Source organism: Haliotis asinina, chromosome 5, assembly GCF_037392515.1.
Source record: "Haliotis asinina isolate JCU_RB_2024 chromosome 5, JCU_Hal_asi_v2, whole genome shotgun sequence".
Taxonomy (NCBI): domain Eukaryota; kingdom Metazoa; phylum Mollusca; class Gastropoda; order Lepetellida; family Haliotidae; genus Haliotis; species Haliotis asinina.
The window spans coordinates 25,633,542-25,650,022 of record NC_090284.1 but is presented as its reverse complement, the minus strand read 5'-3'; the positions used below and the strand labels follow the sequence as shown (position 1 = coordinate 25,650,022).

The window sequence follows — 16,481 nt, the reverse complement described above, 5'->3', positions numbered from 1 at the left end:
TACATGCGTGCGTGCGTACGCCCATACATACATACATACATACATACATACATACATACATACATACATACATACATACATACATACATACATGGGGATAGTTTAAGGATGACTATCTGTTTGCCTATCTATCTATCTGTCTGTCTGTCTGTCTGTCTGTCTGTCTGTCTGTCTTTCTGTCTATCTGTCTGTCTGTCTGTCTGTCTGCCTGTCTATCAATCTATCTATCTGTCTGTCTGTCTATCTATCCGTCTGTCTGTCTGTCTGTCTGTCTTCTGTCTTCTGTCTATCTGTCTTTCTGTCTATCTATCTATCTATCTGTCTGTCTGTCTGTCTCTCTGTCTGTCTATGTATCTGCCTATCTGTCTGTCTGTCTCTGTCTATCTATCTATCTATCCAGTGGATACACACACATACTCAATCCTTAATTTATTTCAACTATCAAAGGAGCATATATTGCTTTTTGCATTAGGTCAGGGCTTTTTTCATATGAGTTGTTTCATTGAGCTTCAGTCAAACACGTCAAACCCAGCTCACCCACTCATTCACTCTCTCACTCTACATGCTAATATCTATGGAATTCTTTACTCACTCATTCACTCACTCTCTCACTCACAAAATAAACCCGCATTTACCTTTGTTCTCAAGAAATGGTTCTTACAGATATATTTCAGTTAAAGTATTCCAACCGATAGAGCGACTATTTAACATACTCTATATGTCTTCCTTTCAAATAGGAATGTTTTACTTATTAAAACATGTGTAAAATATATTGTATTATATATGTAATAAGATTGCATATTTCATGTTGCTATCAAGTTTGTTTCGGGCTGGAACGTACCTTTAAAATGCAGTTCTCTATCCAAAGTTACCTGGTGCCAACACACCTGTTCCTGTTTTGGTTTTTCGAATCTTTTAGCACGACACAGGTCGCTCATGACACATTTGCAGTAGATATCGCTCCTGCCATAAGTGCTGCGAATTCCCTGATGTTCAAAGAAAGCTCTTCCCATATAGTTACAAAACCCGCGGAGCCAGAGGACGTTGTTAAATAGAAACAGACTGATAGAATAAGGAACTCCAAATTTAGTCGCACCGTTCGAAACACGTCCTCCAAGATGTCACTCTTTGCTCATCAGAGTTGCTTACTTTAGGCGTGCCAGAATCCAATGATTGTGAATGCGAGTGCCAGTCCCAGGCCTATCCGGACAATACCACATGAGGCGGTTGTGACAGTTATAAGATGTTCAATGCCATGAAAATGTTCCCATTTTGTTGAAAGTAATATATGACATGCATTATCAATCTAGCGGCCATCTCGACCTGCTAAGAGATAGATCTATGGCAACAGGGCCCGCAGCAAATGTCCTTAATACTTCCCACAATGCCACTTTATATTCCCCCATCCATCCATTTATAACACAAATAGCACTGTATTTCACCGACAATAATACAGATACACTGAGAGATTGAGTTTAGCCGATTTTCTCAACATATTAGCAATATCACGGCGGGGAAGCAGAAATGGACTGTGCTCATGTGGGGAATCGAACCTGGGTCTTCGGCGTGACGAGCGAACGTTTTAACCATTAGGTTACCCCACAGCCCCTATACGTATATTGTTTAATTGGATGCAATCACAAACCGCATATCTAAATTTAAGAAAATACGGCTTCTAAATACCCCAATGTTGACCAAAATATATATTTCCTCATATACACCAGATTAGGGCACCTAGTTCTGATCAGTGGATACATCCCTGACATTAAGAGTAAATGTATCGTAAAGCCAAGTTTGAAGGACGGGTGTAATATATAGCCAGACCTTTGTGCAATTCCATTTTCTCGTCCACAGTCGGTTTCTAAGATAACTCTTCATGTTCTCCTCACAAGCATCACACATAATCGTCATGTGCTACTATTTGTGTAAGAGTGGCGTCTCTTTGACGTAAGATCAGCCCTCCAACGTCGAGGCATAAATTTACTGTGCTAAACATTGTACTCACGAGGGAATTGACGCCAGATCCTTCACGTGATGCGGGAACGCTGTTTGAAAGTAGGTCCAGACGCTTCAAAAAGTGCGTTTATATATCGTTGTGAACATAGTGCAAGCACACATGTACCTGCGTTAACGTTGCTTAAAAACAAAAAGAGGTCGACGAAGATCAGGGGTACAATAGGTCTTCCGCACCCCATGCCACAAAGGGCGAGTAGCTTGTCGTAAGAGGGAGGCGACTAGCGGGATCGGGTGGTCCGTCTCGCTGACTTGGTTGACACATGTCATTGTATCCGAATCGTTACTCATGCTGTTGATCACTGGATTGTCTGGTCCAGACTCTATTACTTACAGACCGTCTCCATATAGCCGGAATATTGCAGTGCAGCATAAACTAAACTCCCTCAGCCACCAAAGACAAAAGAGAATACCCCCAAAAATAGACTCCACGTTTTAGATTCTCATAGAGTTTTTCGGGGCGATGGCGTAGCCTAGTGGGTAGAGAATTCATTCGTTCGGCTAGGTTCGAATCCCACATGTCAATTTCTTGTCCCTGTTCTACAAAGTGATCTTAACGCTACGCAAATCTTAGGCCAATATTGAAATATGGGAGTTAAGGTCACCTGGGATACGGTATCTTTATGTAACCGTACCCTGCTCTTCTCATTCTTGATATAATTGGAAGGCAATAAAGGCGGCATGAAACTATATTCACTCACTCTGGTAGTGGTAATCACCGTAACATGCAGTAGTATTAGCAGTATTAGCAACAGACGTATATTATCTCCAGTAGCTGGTCATGTGGTAGGTTAGTGGTAGTGGTAGTGGTAGTAGTGGATGTTAGTTGTTATTCAAGTAGTGGCAATAAGAAGTAGTAGCTGCTGCTGCTGCTGCTGCTGCTGCTGCTGCTACTACTACTACTACTACTACTACATCCACGTGCATCACCACCACCACCACCACCACTACTACTACTACTACTACATCCACGTGCACCAATGTGACCACCACCACTACTACTACCACTACTATTACTACTACTACTACTACATCCACGTGCACCAACGTCACCGGCACCACCACCACCACCACTACTACTACTACTACATCCACGTGCACCAAAGTGACCACCACCACCACCACCACCACCACCACCACCACCACCACCACCACCACTACCACTACCACTACCACTACCACTACCACTACCACTACCACTACTACTACTACTACTACTACTACTACTACTACTACTACTACTACTACTACTACTACTACTACTACTACTACATCCACGTGCACCAACGACACCACCACCACTACTACTACCACTACTATTACTACTACCACTACTACTACCACTACTATTACTACTACTACTACTACATCCACGTGCACCAACGTCAACGGCACCACCACCACCACCACCACCACCACCACTACTACTACTACTACTACATCCACGTGCATCACCACCACCACCACCACCACTACTACTACTACTACTACATCCACGTGCACCAATGTGACCACCACCACCACCACCACCACCACTACTACTACCACTACTATTACTACTACTACTACATCCACGTGCACCAACGTCACCGGCACCACCACCACCACTACTACTACTACTACTACTACATCCATGTGCACCAAAGTGACCACCACCACCACCACCACCACCACCACTACTACTACTACTACTACTACTACTACAACATCCACGTGCACCAACGTGACCACCACCACCACCACCACCACTACTACTACTACATCCACGGGCACCAACGTGACCACCACCACCACCACCACCACCACCACTACTACTGCTACTACATCCACGTGCACCAAAGTGACCACCACCACCACCACCACCACCACCACCACCACTACTACTACTACTACTACTACTACTACTACTACTACTACATCCACGTGCACCAACGTCACCACCACTACTACTACCACTACTATTACTACTACTACTACTACATCCACGTGCACCAACGTCAACGGCACCACCACCACCACCACCACCACCACTACTACTACTACTACTACATCCACGTGCATCACCACCACCACCACCACTACTACTACTACTACTACTACATCCACGTGCACCAATGTGACCACCACCACCACTACTACTACCACTACTATTACTACTACTACTACATCCACGTGCACCAACGTCACCGGCACCACCACCACCACTACTACTACTACTACTACATCCATGTGCACCAAAGTGACCACCACCACCACCACCACCACCACTACTACTACTACTACTACTACTACTACAACATCCACGTGCACCAACGTGACCACCACCACCACCACTACTACTACTACGTCCACGGGCACCAACGTGACCACCACCACCACCACCACCACCACCACTACTACTACTACTACTACTACTACTACCACTACTATTACTACTACTACTACTACATCCACGTGCACCAACGTCACCGGCACCGGCACCACCACCACCACCACCACTACTACTACTATATCCACGTGCATCACCACCACCACTACTACTACTACTACTACCACTACTACTACTACAACATCCACGTGCACCAGCGTCACTACTAGTAGGTTGCAGAAATGCGCATGTAGCACCACGTGTAATAGCAACAACAGCAATTCATTCCTTTCTAAGAGCAGCCAGCATCAGTTTGGCAACAATAGAAATAGTAATAATCGTAGTTGTAATTGGAGTAGACCTTCTAGATGTAGCGGTGACTCCAAGTAGTAATGATCGTGGAAGGAAAAAGAAGAAACATGAATCCATCATTTTGAGCAGCAAAGAAAAACATGACCAAGTTAAAGTATTGTTTGCACATTTTATTACAATAAATAATATTGACCAACACAGACCGGTGCCCTACGTTCACTGTCACACATATTATAGTACAAACACCCAGTACAGAAACTACAGGAGTTAATTAAACGAACTGACATGAACGCGAGGTGCTCCTGGCAATACCGCTTGGCATTTTAATGGATCCACTTTGAGCAAGCAATTAAGACAAATGAGACGCCTCTTAAAACTGAGTAGTGAATACATTTATTTGACTTTAGAAGTTACAGAGAGGGAGGATTTGACATATCCCTGTATCAGCAACTCATCAACACATGGTTGTGATAAGACGACACTACAGAACAAGACAAGAGTCAACTTGCAACGAATGACTGTTACCAATTTCAGTCAGGTCATACCAAAGAAATTGTCTGTTGGATGATCCACTATCTCCTTGTGTCGGCCGTTTAGAATCATGATGACGAGGTACAGTAGGGATATATTGTAACATATGGTGTTATGCATAGATCGTCTAGCGCTCAGCTCAACGGACGAACTTAAACCAAATCATTACTTCCAAATCAGTAATGGAATCACCACACCGGTGTTCGGTATTCATGTTCGGCCAAGTAGTATGTTATCCGTGAAGATTCGGGTTAGAATTGATGTTTAGGAACCCATACTTGTCGTAAGAGGAGACTAACGGGATCACGGGATCAGGATCGCTCACTTGGTTGACACATGTCATCGTATCCCAATTGGATAGATAGACGTTCATGCTGTTGATCGCTGGGTTTTCTGGTCCAGCTTGGATATTTACGGACAGCCGCCATATAGCTGGAATATTGCTGGATGCGGCGTAAAATTATGCTCACTCACTGTTAAAAGAATCTTATGGTTCTGTAAAACCTGCATTAATCTGGATGAGCACACATGAGCACACATGAGCTCACACCCATACACGCGCATGCTAACTGAGTTCAGTAATTTTCAAGGATGTTGTACTCCAAGAGATAACTACATGAAGGCAGAAAGGCAACATGGAGAATTGGAAGAGTATAAATAATGTTTTACTTCAGATATACCGAACTGCTATAAAGGGTTCGTTTTGCCTTGAACCTTAGCTGGAATACAATCAGTTTTCTTGTGACTGAATAATTACTGAATCATTATAGGAGAGTTAGTTAGTTAGGCACCACCTGATATATCTTTACCATTTAGCATACCTGGGACATGATTGGTCGTTGTGCACACTAAAGGGATCCTCCCGAACAGAGCCTGGGCCTACTGGAGCTGCATTATACGAGGAATGGCAAAGACTTCTCCTTCAGAGGATCAGGAGGCTGACAGGCGTTATGGGGAGGAGAGTGCTGGCAGTCACATGGAGATTACACTTGGTACTGACCTTAAATCGTCACCAATAAATTCAACATTAAACATTCTAGGACCATACTTGAATATGCAAGGCTTTGTATGCAAAGCAGTGTTGTTGCTGTTTTATAAATGAGCAATTATCACATAAAAATCAACATGGATTCTGATCATTTTGTCGTTTATCATGCGTCAAAGGATCATACGGATCAGAAAAAGCTCAATAACATGTTTTTTGAGGTTTTATGTAGGTGTAGAAAACCCGAAATTGCAATAATATAGCCTTTTATGTATATACTGGAGTTATGAAAATGTAGTCCATTTGATAAGTTTGAGTAAATCTTATCACAGAAAAGGAAAAATGTATCGTGAGAATATTCCCAAGTCACGAAATGCTTCCCAACGCGATGTGGCAACTACAAGTTGAACAGAAATGAATACGCAAGTTTACATCTAAAACTTGTGTTTATAGCAAGTTCTCAAATGGTATAAACAAGAGTCATCAGCGATATATCCCACCGGCCTCCACATATTTGAAAGGACAAATCATCTGACAGTTACTTGATTTTGTTCTAGAATTATTTTGAATCGTTTCCATGGAAATTATGAAAAACATAAATGTCATATATCTGTAAACAGCAAAAAGGCACCACATCAAGATCTGACTCATATATCTGCCAAGATCTGTTGAAGGTATGAAATGGTTTTCGATTTGGGCTCCGGAAACAAAACGATTACGGACGGACGGACGAACAGACAGACGGGGCGTCAACTATATCCCCCCGCATTACATGCTAGGGGGATAAAAGCACATCAGTAGAAATAACACTCCCAGAACAGATATCTATTTACCTAAGTAACCAACCTTACTTTAAGTTACCTAAAATCTTTCATTTCATACAAAGATAAATTCCCTAATATTATCTGACATGTTTGCACCATAACCATCTAACTGGATTCTGCTTGTTTACAAACTCCGATGAGCCAAATATAATAAACAACAAGCATGGTAATTCGACACACACACACACATGTGAGTGCAACTACAGGATTATACAAAGCGGTTGTAGACAGACGCCCCATCACCAGTGTATCAGCCATATGTATCTGTCGAGCGCAACAACCTTCAGAAATTGTACAATGGCAATGTTAATTTTCACTTTACACCCACCCAATTGTGGAGAGAGAGAGGCATAGAGAAGGATGCAGAGAGAGAGAAAGAAAGAAAGAACGAAAGTGTGTGTGTGTGAGAGAGAGAGAGAGAGAGAGAGAGAGAGAGAGAGCGAAAGTAGGGTTAGTCGTGATGTGGACCATTTACCACTAATCAATATTGCAACAAAAACATTCTTGTGTAAATCTTGTGACGTTCTTGTACATATTGTACAGACGTCTGTTTCGTAACAACACTAGGTCCTTGTCTTGTATACACATATACATGCAACATTGACTTGAAATGTTAGCGTTTTCTCAAGAAATATGAACAACACTTTTCCATCAATGATTATTCCGCTTAGCTCAAAGTCATCCAAGAAGGTCTACACTTATTACATTACAAGTTATAATCATTGTAAGTAATTGCTTGATGTACGAAACCGATGAGTTAAGTGATTTGAAATCTGATGCCCACAGGTCTTTGTAGTAGTAGCGGACAATCTGATTCCAGTTTAATGAGACTCACTTAAGCTCAGAGACAGCTCAAAGAGTGAATTAATACACTGTATGGTTTACAGGAAAGGTACAGTATTGTTAATAGCCAAACAGAAGGAAATATCACATCAACAGTATTGCTGACTCACTAAAATGAACTTTCACATGTTGACGAAAGCTCCAATTTGCATCTCGAGCAGTTATTAACCGCAATGACATCTTACGAACACCGACGTCTGTCGAAACGGAAATATGCCACAATAGTTAGAGATAAAGAAGTCATTTCAGTAACACCTGGTGTTTAAGTTTCCCATTGTATTTGTTGGTATGACTAGCATGAGATTTTGTTACATTTCACCCTTGACTAAAGTTCACAGCTAAATACATGAAATATGAAACCTTTACGACAACATGTTGATTTGAGTCATCGTGAAGCACCACGATTTTACATGAATCACCTAGAAAGATATGATGCATATGTCCAAAGTTTGACAAGATATCTATTAGAGTCAATGCGGCAGACTTACACGTAGGCGAGACGGAGCTCAAGCTGATAGATCACCTCGCTGGGGACTCAGTCTAAATTTGCTCCGAAGTTGAGACTTTTCAAATGACTTGGCAGTCACGAGATTAATAAATTTTGCAAACAGGTCATCGTCTGATCTGCCCAGTAGCCTAAGGTACATAACTCTGAGCATTACATTTCATAATTAATATATAAGTACATACTTCATGTATGAACAACATGTTCGGTGACACATTGTGTTACATATCAAGATGGGATGGCTGTTTACAGTAAACATGTAAATGTACTGAAATCAACATATGAGCTCACATCTATACCGGATAAAACACACACACATATATATAATATAAAACATAAAGAGATATTCTTATTGTCACAATCAGTAATCATGTATTAAAGTGTGAGCACATTATTCGGGGTAATGAAAGACGTCATTACACAGTGCAATTGGATCTCGTTATCACCTAGCCCAATAGACGTGCTGTGGCGTATACCACAGTGAATGTCGGATTAGTAACGCAAGAAGGGAATTAACACTTTATAAAGGACAACAGACCGAGTGTCTCTCTCATATATAACACATATTAACCAACAAATTGTAGTAGTATGAATAGCGCTAATTGTAATGAACAATTATATCAACTTTGGTATTTATGCCACTTTAATGACCAACATAAATGTGTTCACATCACAAGGCGGGAGTCAGCCCAATGTTAACGTTGAATGCTCAGTATGAATGCTGTAATACTACTGGTACTGTGAGCATTTCGAGAATGAACCCCGGTCAGGACATTTACACACACATGCTGCCTGTATGCAAGGCTGGGTGATTGCTGTGTTGCTCTGGTGACGCACACGGTCCATTGCTGCCAGTTTCTGAAGAAACATTACATTGGTGTTCCACATTTTTGCTTCCTGGAACACATCTCCATCATTGTAATTCTTTGTGTGTATGTCTTTGGTCCACTTGAAAATTGTTTTATCCATTTCCGACAATATATGTTTTGTTTATACAGTGTTCCCATAACAATCAGTCTATTTCCTGCTGTTTGAAATACACTAGCGCAGTGCTGAGCCACCATGCCCATCCTCAACACTTCAACAATTTTGTGAATCCATTACTCAGATATATCCCTGTATTCATTGAACACGTGAGTGAGTCAGTATTGCTTTACGCCACTTTTAACGATATCCCACGACGTTAGATATGGAATCCACACATTGTACCCATGTGGAGAATAGAACCCAGGTCCTCATCGTGACGAACAAACGCTTACCACCACTCTACTGCCCCATTGTACATAGAATGTGTGGACCAAAGGGTGACGTTTCTTGGACCACACACTGACGGTTCAAACAACTCTTGTAGCACATTAAGGTTGGCAAAAGTCGCACACACCCCAAATAAGCTATGAATCCGATTTGACAGACATCTTCTTATATGTAAACATCGCCAGATGACGACATGGCATAACTATGACCAACACCGTTATTAATCCATGTCCGTTCATGGTCAGTCTCTGTGAAATGGCCGTATCTTTGCGTCATGTATGATGTAAAGGTTTATCACAGCCTCATGACCGTTTACATGGAGATCATATTCATATACAACAGTAACCCCTTTGAAAGGAGTTCCAAATTCTCACTCTTGCTTGATAACGGTATGGGAATCTACACCGAAACATCGCATCATATATAAAAAATCAGTTGCCATCTATAAAGCATGTTACTTTTTAGGGATTCTAAATTCCATGGCATGAAATTCGTTACCTTCAATACAACTTGAGGGGTATGTGAAAATGACATTACAGCGTTTGTTTTCTTGCCATTGTCATTTGTCTTAAACGTTTGTTCATATCACAGGTGGGCGAGTACTGGCCTTTCACTCACTGAGATTAGTATTTGGATCGCAACGTACAATGCACGGGAATATATTGGCCCATCATTAGCCTCTACCCTCTGAACCTCATTGGGTAAATTCAAAAATATACAATAACAATATCTTTTGATGAAATTTAAAATATATGTTGAAGCACACTGCAATACATGTGTTTTATAAGCAAAATGACATTGTAACAATAAACAGTGATGTAGTGATGACCACTGCAGACTTTTCCTATAATACTGGAACTTCAAAGCCATTCCATGCAGCGATCGGCAGGTCCATATGTCAGCAGCACAAAGTTTTATTGTCACCGCGAATAGACTCACGTCATGACCCAATGACGTAGCTGCTGATGACGTCACCGCCAATACCTGTTTGCCTAGGTGAATAACCCGCAGATAGCGATCCTTTCGGGGTGTCCACTTCTGAGTCGAACACATGTCTGATCTGTCATAAATGGCTAGACAGCCGAAGTTTCTCTATGGGTTGTCACGTGCAACCAAATGTCCTTGCAATATGTCTGTTGGAAGAACCCATTTGTGATATTCCCGACATCCCCTCTCTCGTTCCGACGACGTCAATGATGGCATTTTCTCATAAGTTTTTTATCAAGTGATTGTCAAGTCGTCACGACAAACAGCTTTTATACTCTCTGTACGAATAGTGCTCGTGCATGAAACAATAATCACATTTTTTGCGAAAATTCGTGAATAACATGAGCAAATGTTTGAGGTTGCAATTTGGCAAATGAAACCTGATGGTTGCGTTCTATAAATCAGTGTTTTTACAGTAATGTTAGAACGGAAATTTGGGATTGCTACAATTACGCCTGTGTACTTTCTTTTGATCGTCAGTTTAGTATTAGGCTGGTGATATGACATCCAACAATGCCCTTCATGGTGCTAGTGAAACATATTGAATCGTTTATTTAAATAGGTAATTGTTAATTCAGCATGAACAATCGTTACCGGGATGAGGGTAAGTATTAAATAATTCTAGAAATGACGCATCCTTTGACTTAATGAAAATATTGCTAATGTATTTCAGATTAGCGAATGCATGCACCTGTTCTGTAGTACGGAGACCTCACGTAAGACACATTTAATACGTCTCTATGATTCTTCAACTGTAGCATGCAGCGGGACATGTTTCGTTTCTTTCGTAGATGGGTTATGTTGTATACATTGTAAATGTTTACACCCACTGTGTGATATCTGAGAAATAGTGGTTGGATATCAGGGATGTGTCGTCATGTCGTCCTAGGTAACAACAACATCAGTTCTGCCTTCAGAGCTTGTGGACGCCCTTCTTCTTCTCCCACACAATAGCGCTTTAAATGCGCTGTTGAAATGATGATTCTGCCAAGCGTAGATGATGCAATTCATTCCAGAGTTAAGGAAACCCAGAATTACCGTGAAAAACACAAGGGTCTTGGGAACATCCGCGAAGTATCCTACAAACACGAGCGTGAAATTTGGGAACCAACACGCTACAAATACACCGAAAACTAGCAAGAACACTTTCACAGACTTCCAATCGCTGCGACTAGTGGTGACAGGATTCGAGGAACCGGCCAACTGTGTCGTTCGACGAACCAAGGCTTCTCTTTGATGGTCCAGGGCTGTCTTGACGATATACCCATAGAATAACGCAGTGAGAAACAGGCAGAGGAAGAACCCTGGAATGAGACCATACAGTCGAAACACTCTTGTCAACACCTCGAAAGAAGTACAATCGTTGTTCCATCTATATTCCCAAATCGGCACCATTCCAACTAGAATAGACGCTATCCAAGTGCCAGCTATAACAAATCCAGCCTTCCGGTGTGACGTTATAGTCCTGTAATGGAGTGGGTACTTGATGAATAGAAAACGATCAAACGCAATGACGACCATACAAGCCATTGACTCGGCCACGAACAGGTGAAACAATGCATATCGACAGAGACACAGGTACTTGTTTGAGTTCAGCTTCTCTTGAAGATACGGAAAGAAGGAAATAGCGTAATATGGCATCATAGCGCCTGTTAGAAAGTCCGCCACAGCTAATGAAACCACATACATATTAGGTACTGTTCGCAATGCAGGTGTTCGAACAACCGCCATAATCGTCAACAAATTTCCTCCTAGAATAAACACAAGCACGGCAATGAAAAGAACTACCAGCATGATCTGCTGAGTCAGGGACATATCGCTATCAATCGACGTCGATTCCGTCACATTGTTCACCGCCGTCGTGTTTGCCACCATTACCATTGCTGTGGATTCCATTGCTGCAGAAACTCCTCCAACTTTGACGTATCCAAAGCTATGTAATACTTGAACTGTGCTGTCCGACGGCTATGATCCGTTCATTCAAAACTGCGTTGCCTATCAAAGGGGGTCAATAGGTGTTAGTGATTAGGATAATCCTAAGCTGTAATATGGCGTGGTAGACAGTTCTCACCCTGCTGCTTGTGTATTAAGAAAGACACCTGAAATCAGACGAGAAGGTGTGAATTACCACTGAAGTTTAAGTCCTCATCAATCAATAGTGCTATAAAGGTTTTAGATACATGCACACGTTCCAGAGGAAACTATACGGCATATACAACACGTTACCCTAACACACTGACCTTTTATTCTTATGTATCACTTAATGAACTGAAACGAAAAAAGAATGAAGGATATTAGATACGTAAATTAGCCAATGTTAAATATTGTAAGGTCAAATGCTATCACAGTTGTAGTTGTATATGAGCTTTGACTGGCATTAAGTAGTAAGTAATTATACATGTATGGTTGATCAGTGTCTACAATTAGCGAGATTTCCACGAGATGGTCACCATGCTGGAATCTACACTGAGGTTATTACGAAATGTCTCGTAATAACGAAGCTTATTAGCTATGTCATTAGTTGTGTATGAATATATTCCTTTTCATTTATTATATCATTTAATATATCTCCATAACTGACATCATCAGCACACGTTTCATTGTTAACACGTTCATTAAGTGACATTTAATCAGCACTAAACATAATGCTACCAGCTGTGGAGATATATTTTACTGCCATAAATTATAAGTGTTGCAATGAATATTTTTTTATTGTTAAGTTAAATATGTAAATTACATGCCATCTACAAATACCGGCTTCGATACAGACCTTATATACTCCAATAATGTCTTGATGAACACGATATCCACTCAAAGTCACACGAATCACTCACGGAGCGGAAGGCAATACACTCTGGAATTAAGTGAGGTGCTTTTTCAACAAGTGCTGTGATTCCAGTAGCCTGTTAATAGATAAACCCCATGTCCCACATGTGCCGCTGGAATGGCTGAGCTCCCTTGGTACGTACAACAGGTTCCTCGTTTTCTGAATGGACTATTCAAGAATGGGCGCTAACATTCCCATGGCGTGACTTGAAGGCGATAATCTTATCCGTTTACGGATTGTTGACTCTTGGGTTAATACTTCCACCTATTATCAACAGCAACCTGTTTGCAGACAAACCACTCGATCACGAATATTTCTGTACTCATATATCCGTCTTAGAATACAACGACTGGAAACAGTTTACAAACGTCTCTGTCATGAACTCCACAATTCTCGTCGTATTTATGTCACCGATGTATCCGGATTAGTATGTCACGTGACCGAGATACCACAAATGAGTCTTCTGGTTGGTGTATTTCATAATGTACAGCGAGCAGCAGCAATGTGTTCACTGCTACTGAAACTGACTCCGTCAGAGGGGGAGACGGGCATTCAGTAGAGCTATGTCTGAGAGCTAATTTTAGACGAGGAGGGATGCGGAAAAGCGATGGACTCCTCTCCCCCTGTCGAGGATGAAACACTCTGCGCTCTTAGAACCTTGGATCTAATAAGCCTGTAGACATTCATCCCGTGAACATGATATGGGCTTCTTCTTCGCGTTCTTTTTTGCTTAGTTAATGCGTTTTTGCTGTGTATCTATAATCGAGAGAAATGTACTTTTAGAAACCTAGACGCTCTGTGCCGATCCTGTTCTCTTCCCGGACCTAATTTTGCGTTCTGTATATAAGGGTCCTGGAGAGAAGATGATGGTGATAAGACAATATTCTTTTACGTCTTGAGGGATATTCTTGATAACTTTATAGCCTACCAGCGAAGATGTAAGATGAATGGTTCAGCAATGATAGGTTCTTCACTCTGTCCCCATGTACTGGTGTGGCCCCGCCATATTGTATTAGAAAAACCTGGTTCTCGCTTGCTCTGTCTGACAGTTCCACACCCAAAATATGTTCCATAGCGCTCAACCCTTTCTACAATTCCCTTAATGAAGCACACCAGGTCTTCATACAAATCTCCCAGTTCACTGAGGTTCTTCCTCAGTTTTGTGTGTGTGTGTGTGTGTGTGTGTGTGTGTGTGTGTGTGTGTGTGTGTGTGTGTGTGTGTGTGTGTTCTCAACAAAAGCAGGTAACCGAAACCTTAAATTTGGATAAGAGGTGTTAGCGGTACCACACTTTTCAAAGACAGACATCTTATCAGCTGCACAACTCTTTGTCAGTAACGCATGCTTGCTATAATAGGTGACTATATGCTTGTCGCAAAAGGCGACTAACGGGATGGAGTGGTCCTTCTCTCGCTAACTTGGTTGACACATGTCATCGGTACCCATTTGCGCAGTCAGGTTCAGACAGGATTAAATACAGACTCACTCACTCACTCCTTATCACTACCCCTAAACACAGTGCATGGGATGCACGTGCACAACGCAGTAGCCCCATGCATGCACATGGGCTGTCATTCTTGATTTTGACGGTTTTCAAAACGGTCGATAAATCACTGGCTACCATTAATTTTGACGATCATTTTGCATCACACAGTTGTTAGTGACTGTTTCTAGCTGTTCTTTTTTGTTTGAAAATGACAATCCTGCACATGCAGTTATCACGTCATATACTAATCAGCTTTCAACAGTGATTACTGTACAAACAGCTATGGTCATACGTAAGTGCAGTACGTGCATGATGCTCTCTCAAAACTTGGATTATTATCATATCAACATCAGCCTAAATCTCCCATTGTTTTCTTCAATCGTAAATGGTATGTATGTACATCTACTCAGAGACAATGCGTTTTTTATGTTTTTATTTGTCCGTTGTTAAACATACATTGTCACAGTAATGGTTTTCATGGTAGACATAAGCGAAACATCCCAATCACAATTATAACAATACCTTCAGAGAAACATTCCAATCACAATTATAACAATACCTTAAGCGAAACATCCCAATCACAATTATAACAATACCTAAAGCGAGAAACGCCTTTTCAATAATCATAAAAAGTGTATGTTAAAGGTGAGGCCTACTATATATATACAGTGAGCATTTGTTTGGGACGTACTGATTGCATCCTTGAGCAAGAGTTTATGAATATCAACAAAACTATAAGGAGCAGCTGTTTGCGAGAAGGCGAGTGCATCCTGCCCCGCCGGTGGTTCCCATCACTTCGAAGAAATGTGGTCACGTGAACAAACACAGGAAAATGGTCAAATCATTTTTTGTGTAATCGTTCATGGAAATACAGACCCAAATCGTGTTACTGAATGTGAATGTTTGTATAGTGTTTGAGTGTTTCCTTTGCTTATTCAAACAATTAGTGGCATGTTTCATGTTAAACTGCATTGTAGGGCAGGTCTACTTATGCCTACAGCGAAACACAGCTTCAGGGAATAATGGCTACGAAGTCTGTTGTGACATCGAAAGGCTTACCTGCACACAAGTGAACTGTTCCGATTAGTGTGCACTAGTGTCTTCAATGACAGTAATTGTCCACTTATGCTTGGAAATTTTCCATGCATTTAAATTCTACAAAATCCTGCTCATATGAAGGAGAGGCTAAAAAGTAGAATGAGAGAGAATATTCAAGATGAGAAGGAAATGTATTGCTTTAACATGTGCTTGTATCCTAACTTTGGGTTGTAAATCATGGCAAATCCAACTGAAGTTGAATGCTTCACATCACAGAAAGGAGGACAGCACATTGTCTTGTACCGGTGAGTGAGTTTAGTTTTACGCCGCACTCAGCAACATTACAGCTATATGGCGGCGGTCTGTAAATAATCGAGTCTGGACCAGACAATCCAGTGATCAACAACATGAACATCGATCTGCGCAATTGGGAACCGATGACATGTGTCAACCAAGTCAGCGAGCCTGACCACCCGATCCCGTTAGTCGCCTCTTACGACAAGCTGAGT

General features: G+C 41.5%; 1 protein-coding gene across 1 annotated transcript; it reads right to left on the bottom strand.

The window, feature by feature from the left end:
* Positions 1 to 10,801: 10,801 nt before the first annotated feature.
* Positions 10,802 to 13,529, bottom strand: LOC137284750 (adenosine receptor A3-like). Its single transcript, XM_067816688.1, has 2 exons — positions 13,393 to 13,529; positions 10,802 to 12,721 (listed from the first exon to the last, which is right to left on the bottom strand). Exon 2 carries the CDS (start codon positions 12,516 to 12,518, stop codon positions 11,508 to 11,510), a length of 1,011 nt encoding a protein of 336 aa, XP_067672789.1. The 5' UTR covers positions 12,519 to 12,721; positions 13,393 to 13,529; the 3' UTR covers positions 10,802 to 11,507.
* Between the last annotated feature and the right edge of the window lie 2,952 nt (positions 13,530 to 16,481).

What these genes read in the sequence shown, in the direction of transcription:
- LOC137284750 (XM_067816688.1), bottom strand. Translation starts at nt 12,518, where the DNA reads ATGGAATCCACAGCAATGGTAATGGTGGCAAACACGACGGCGGTGAAC.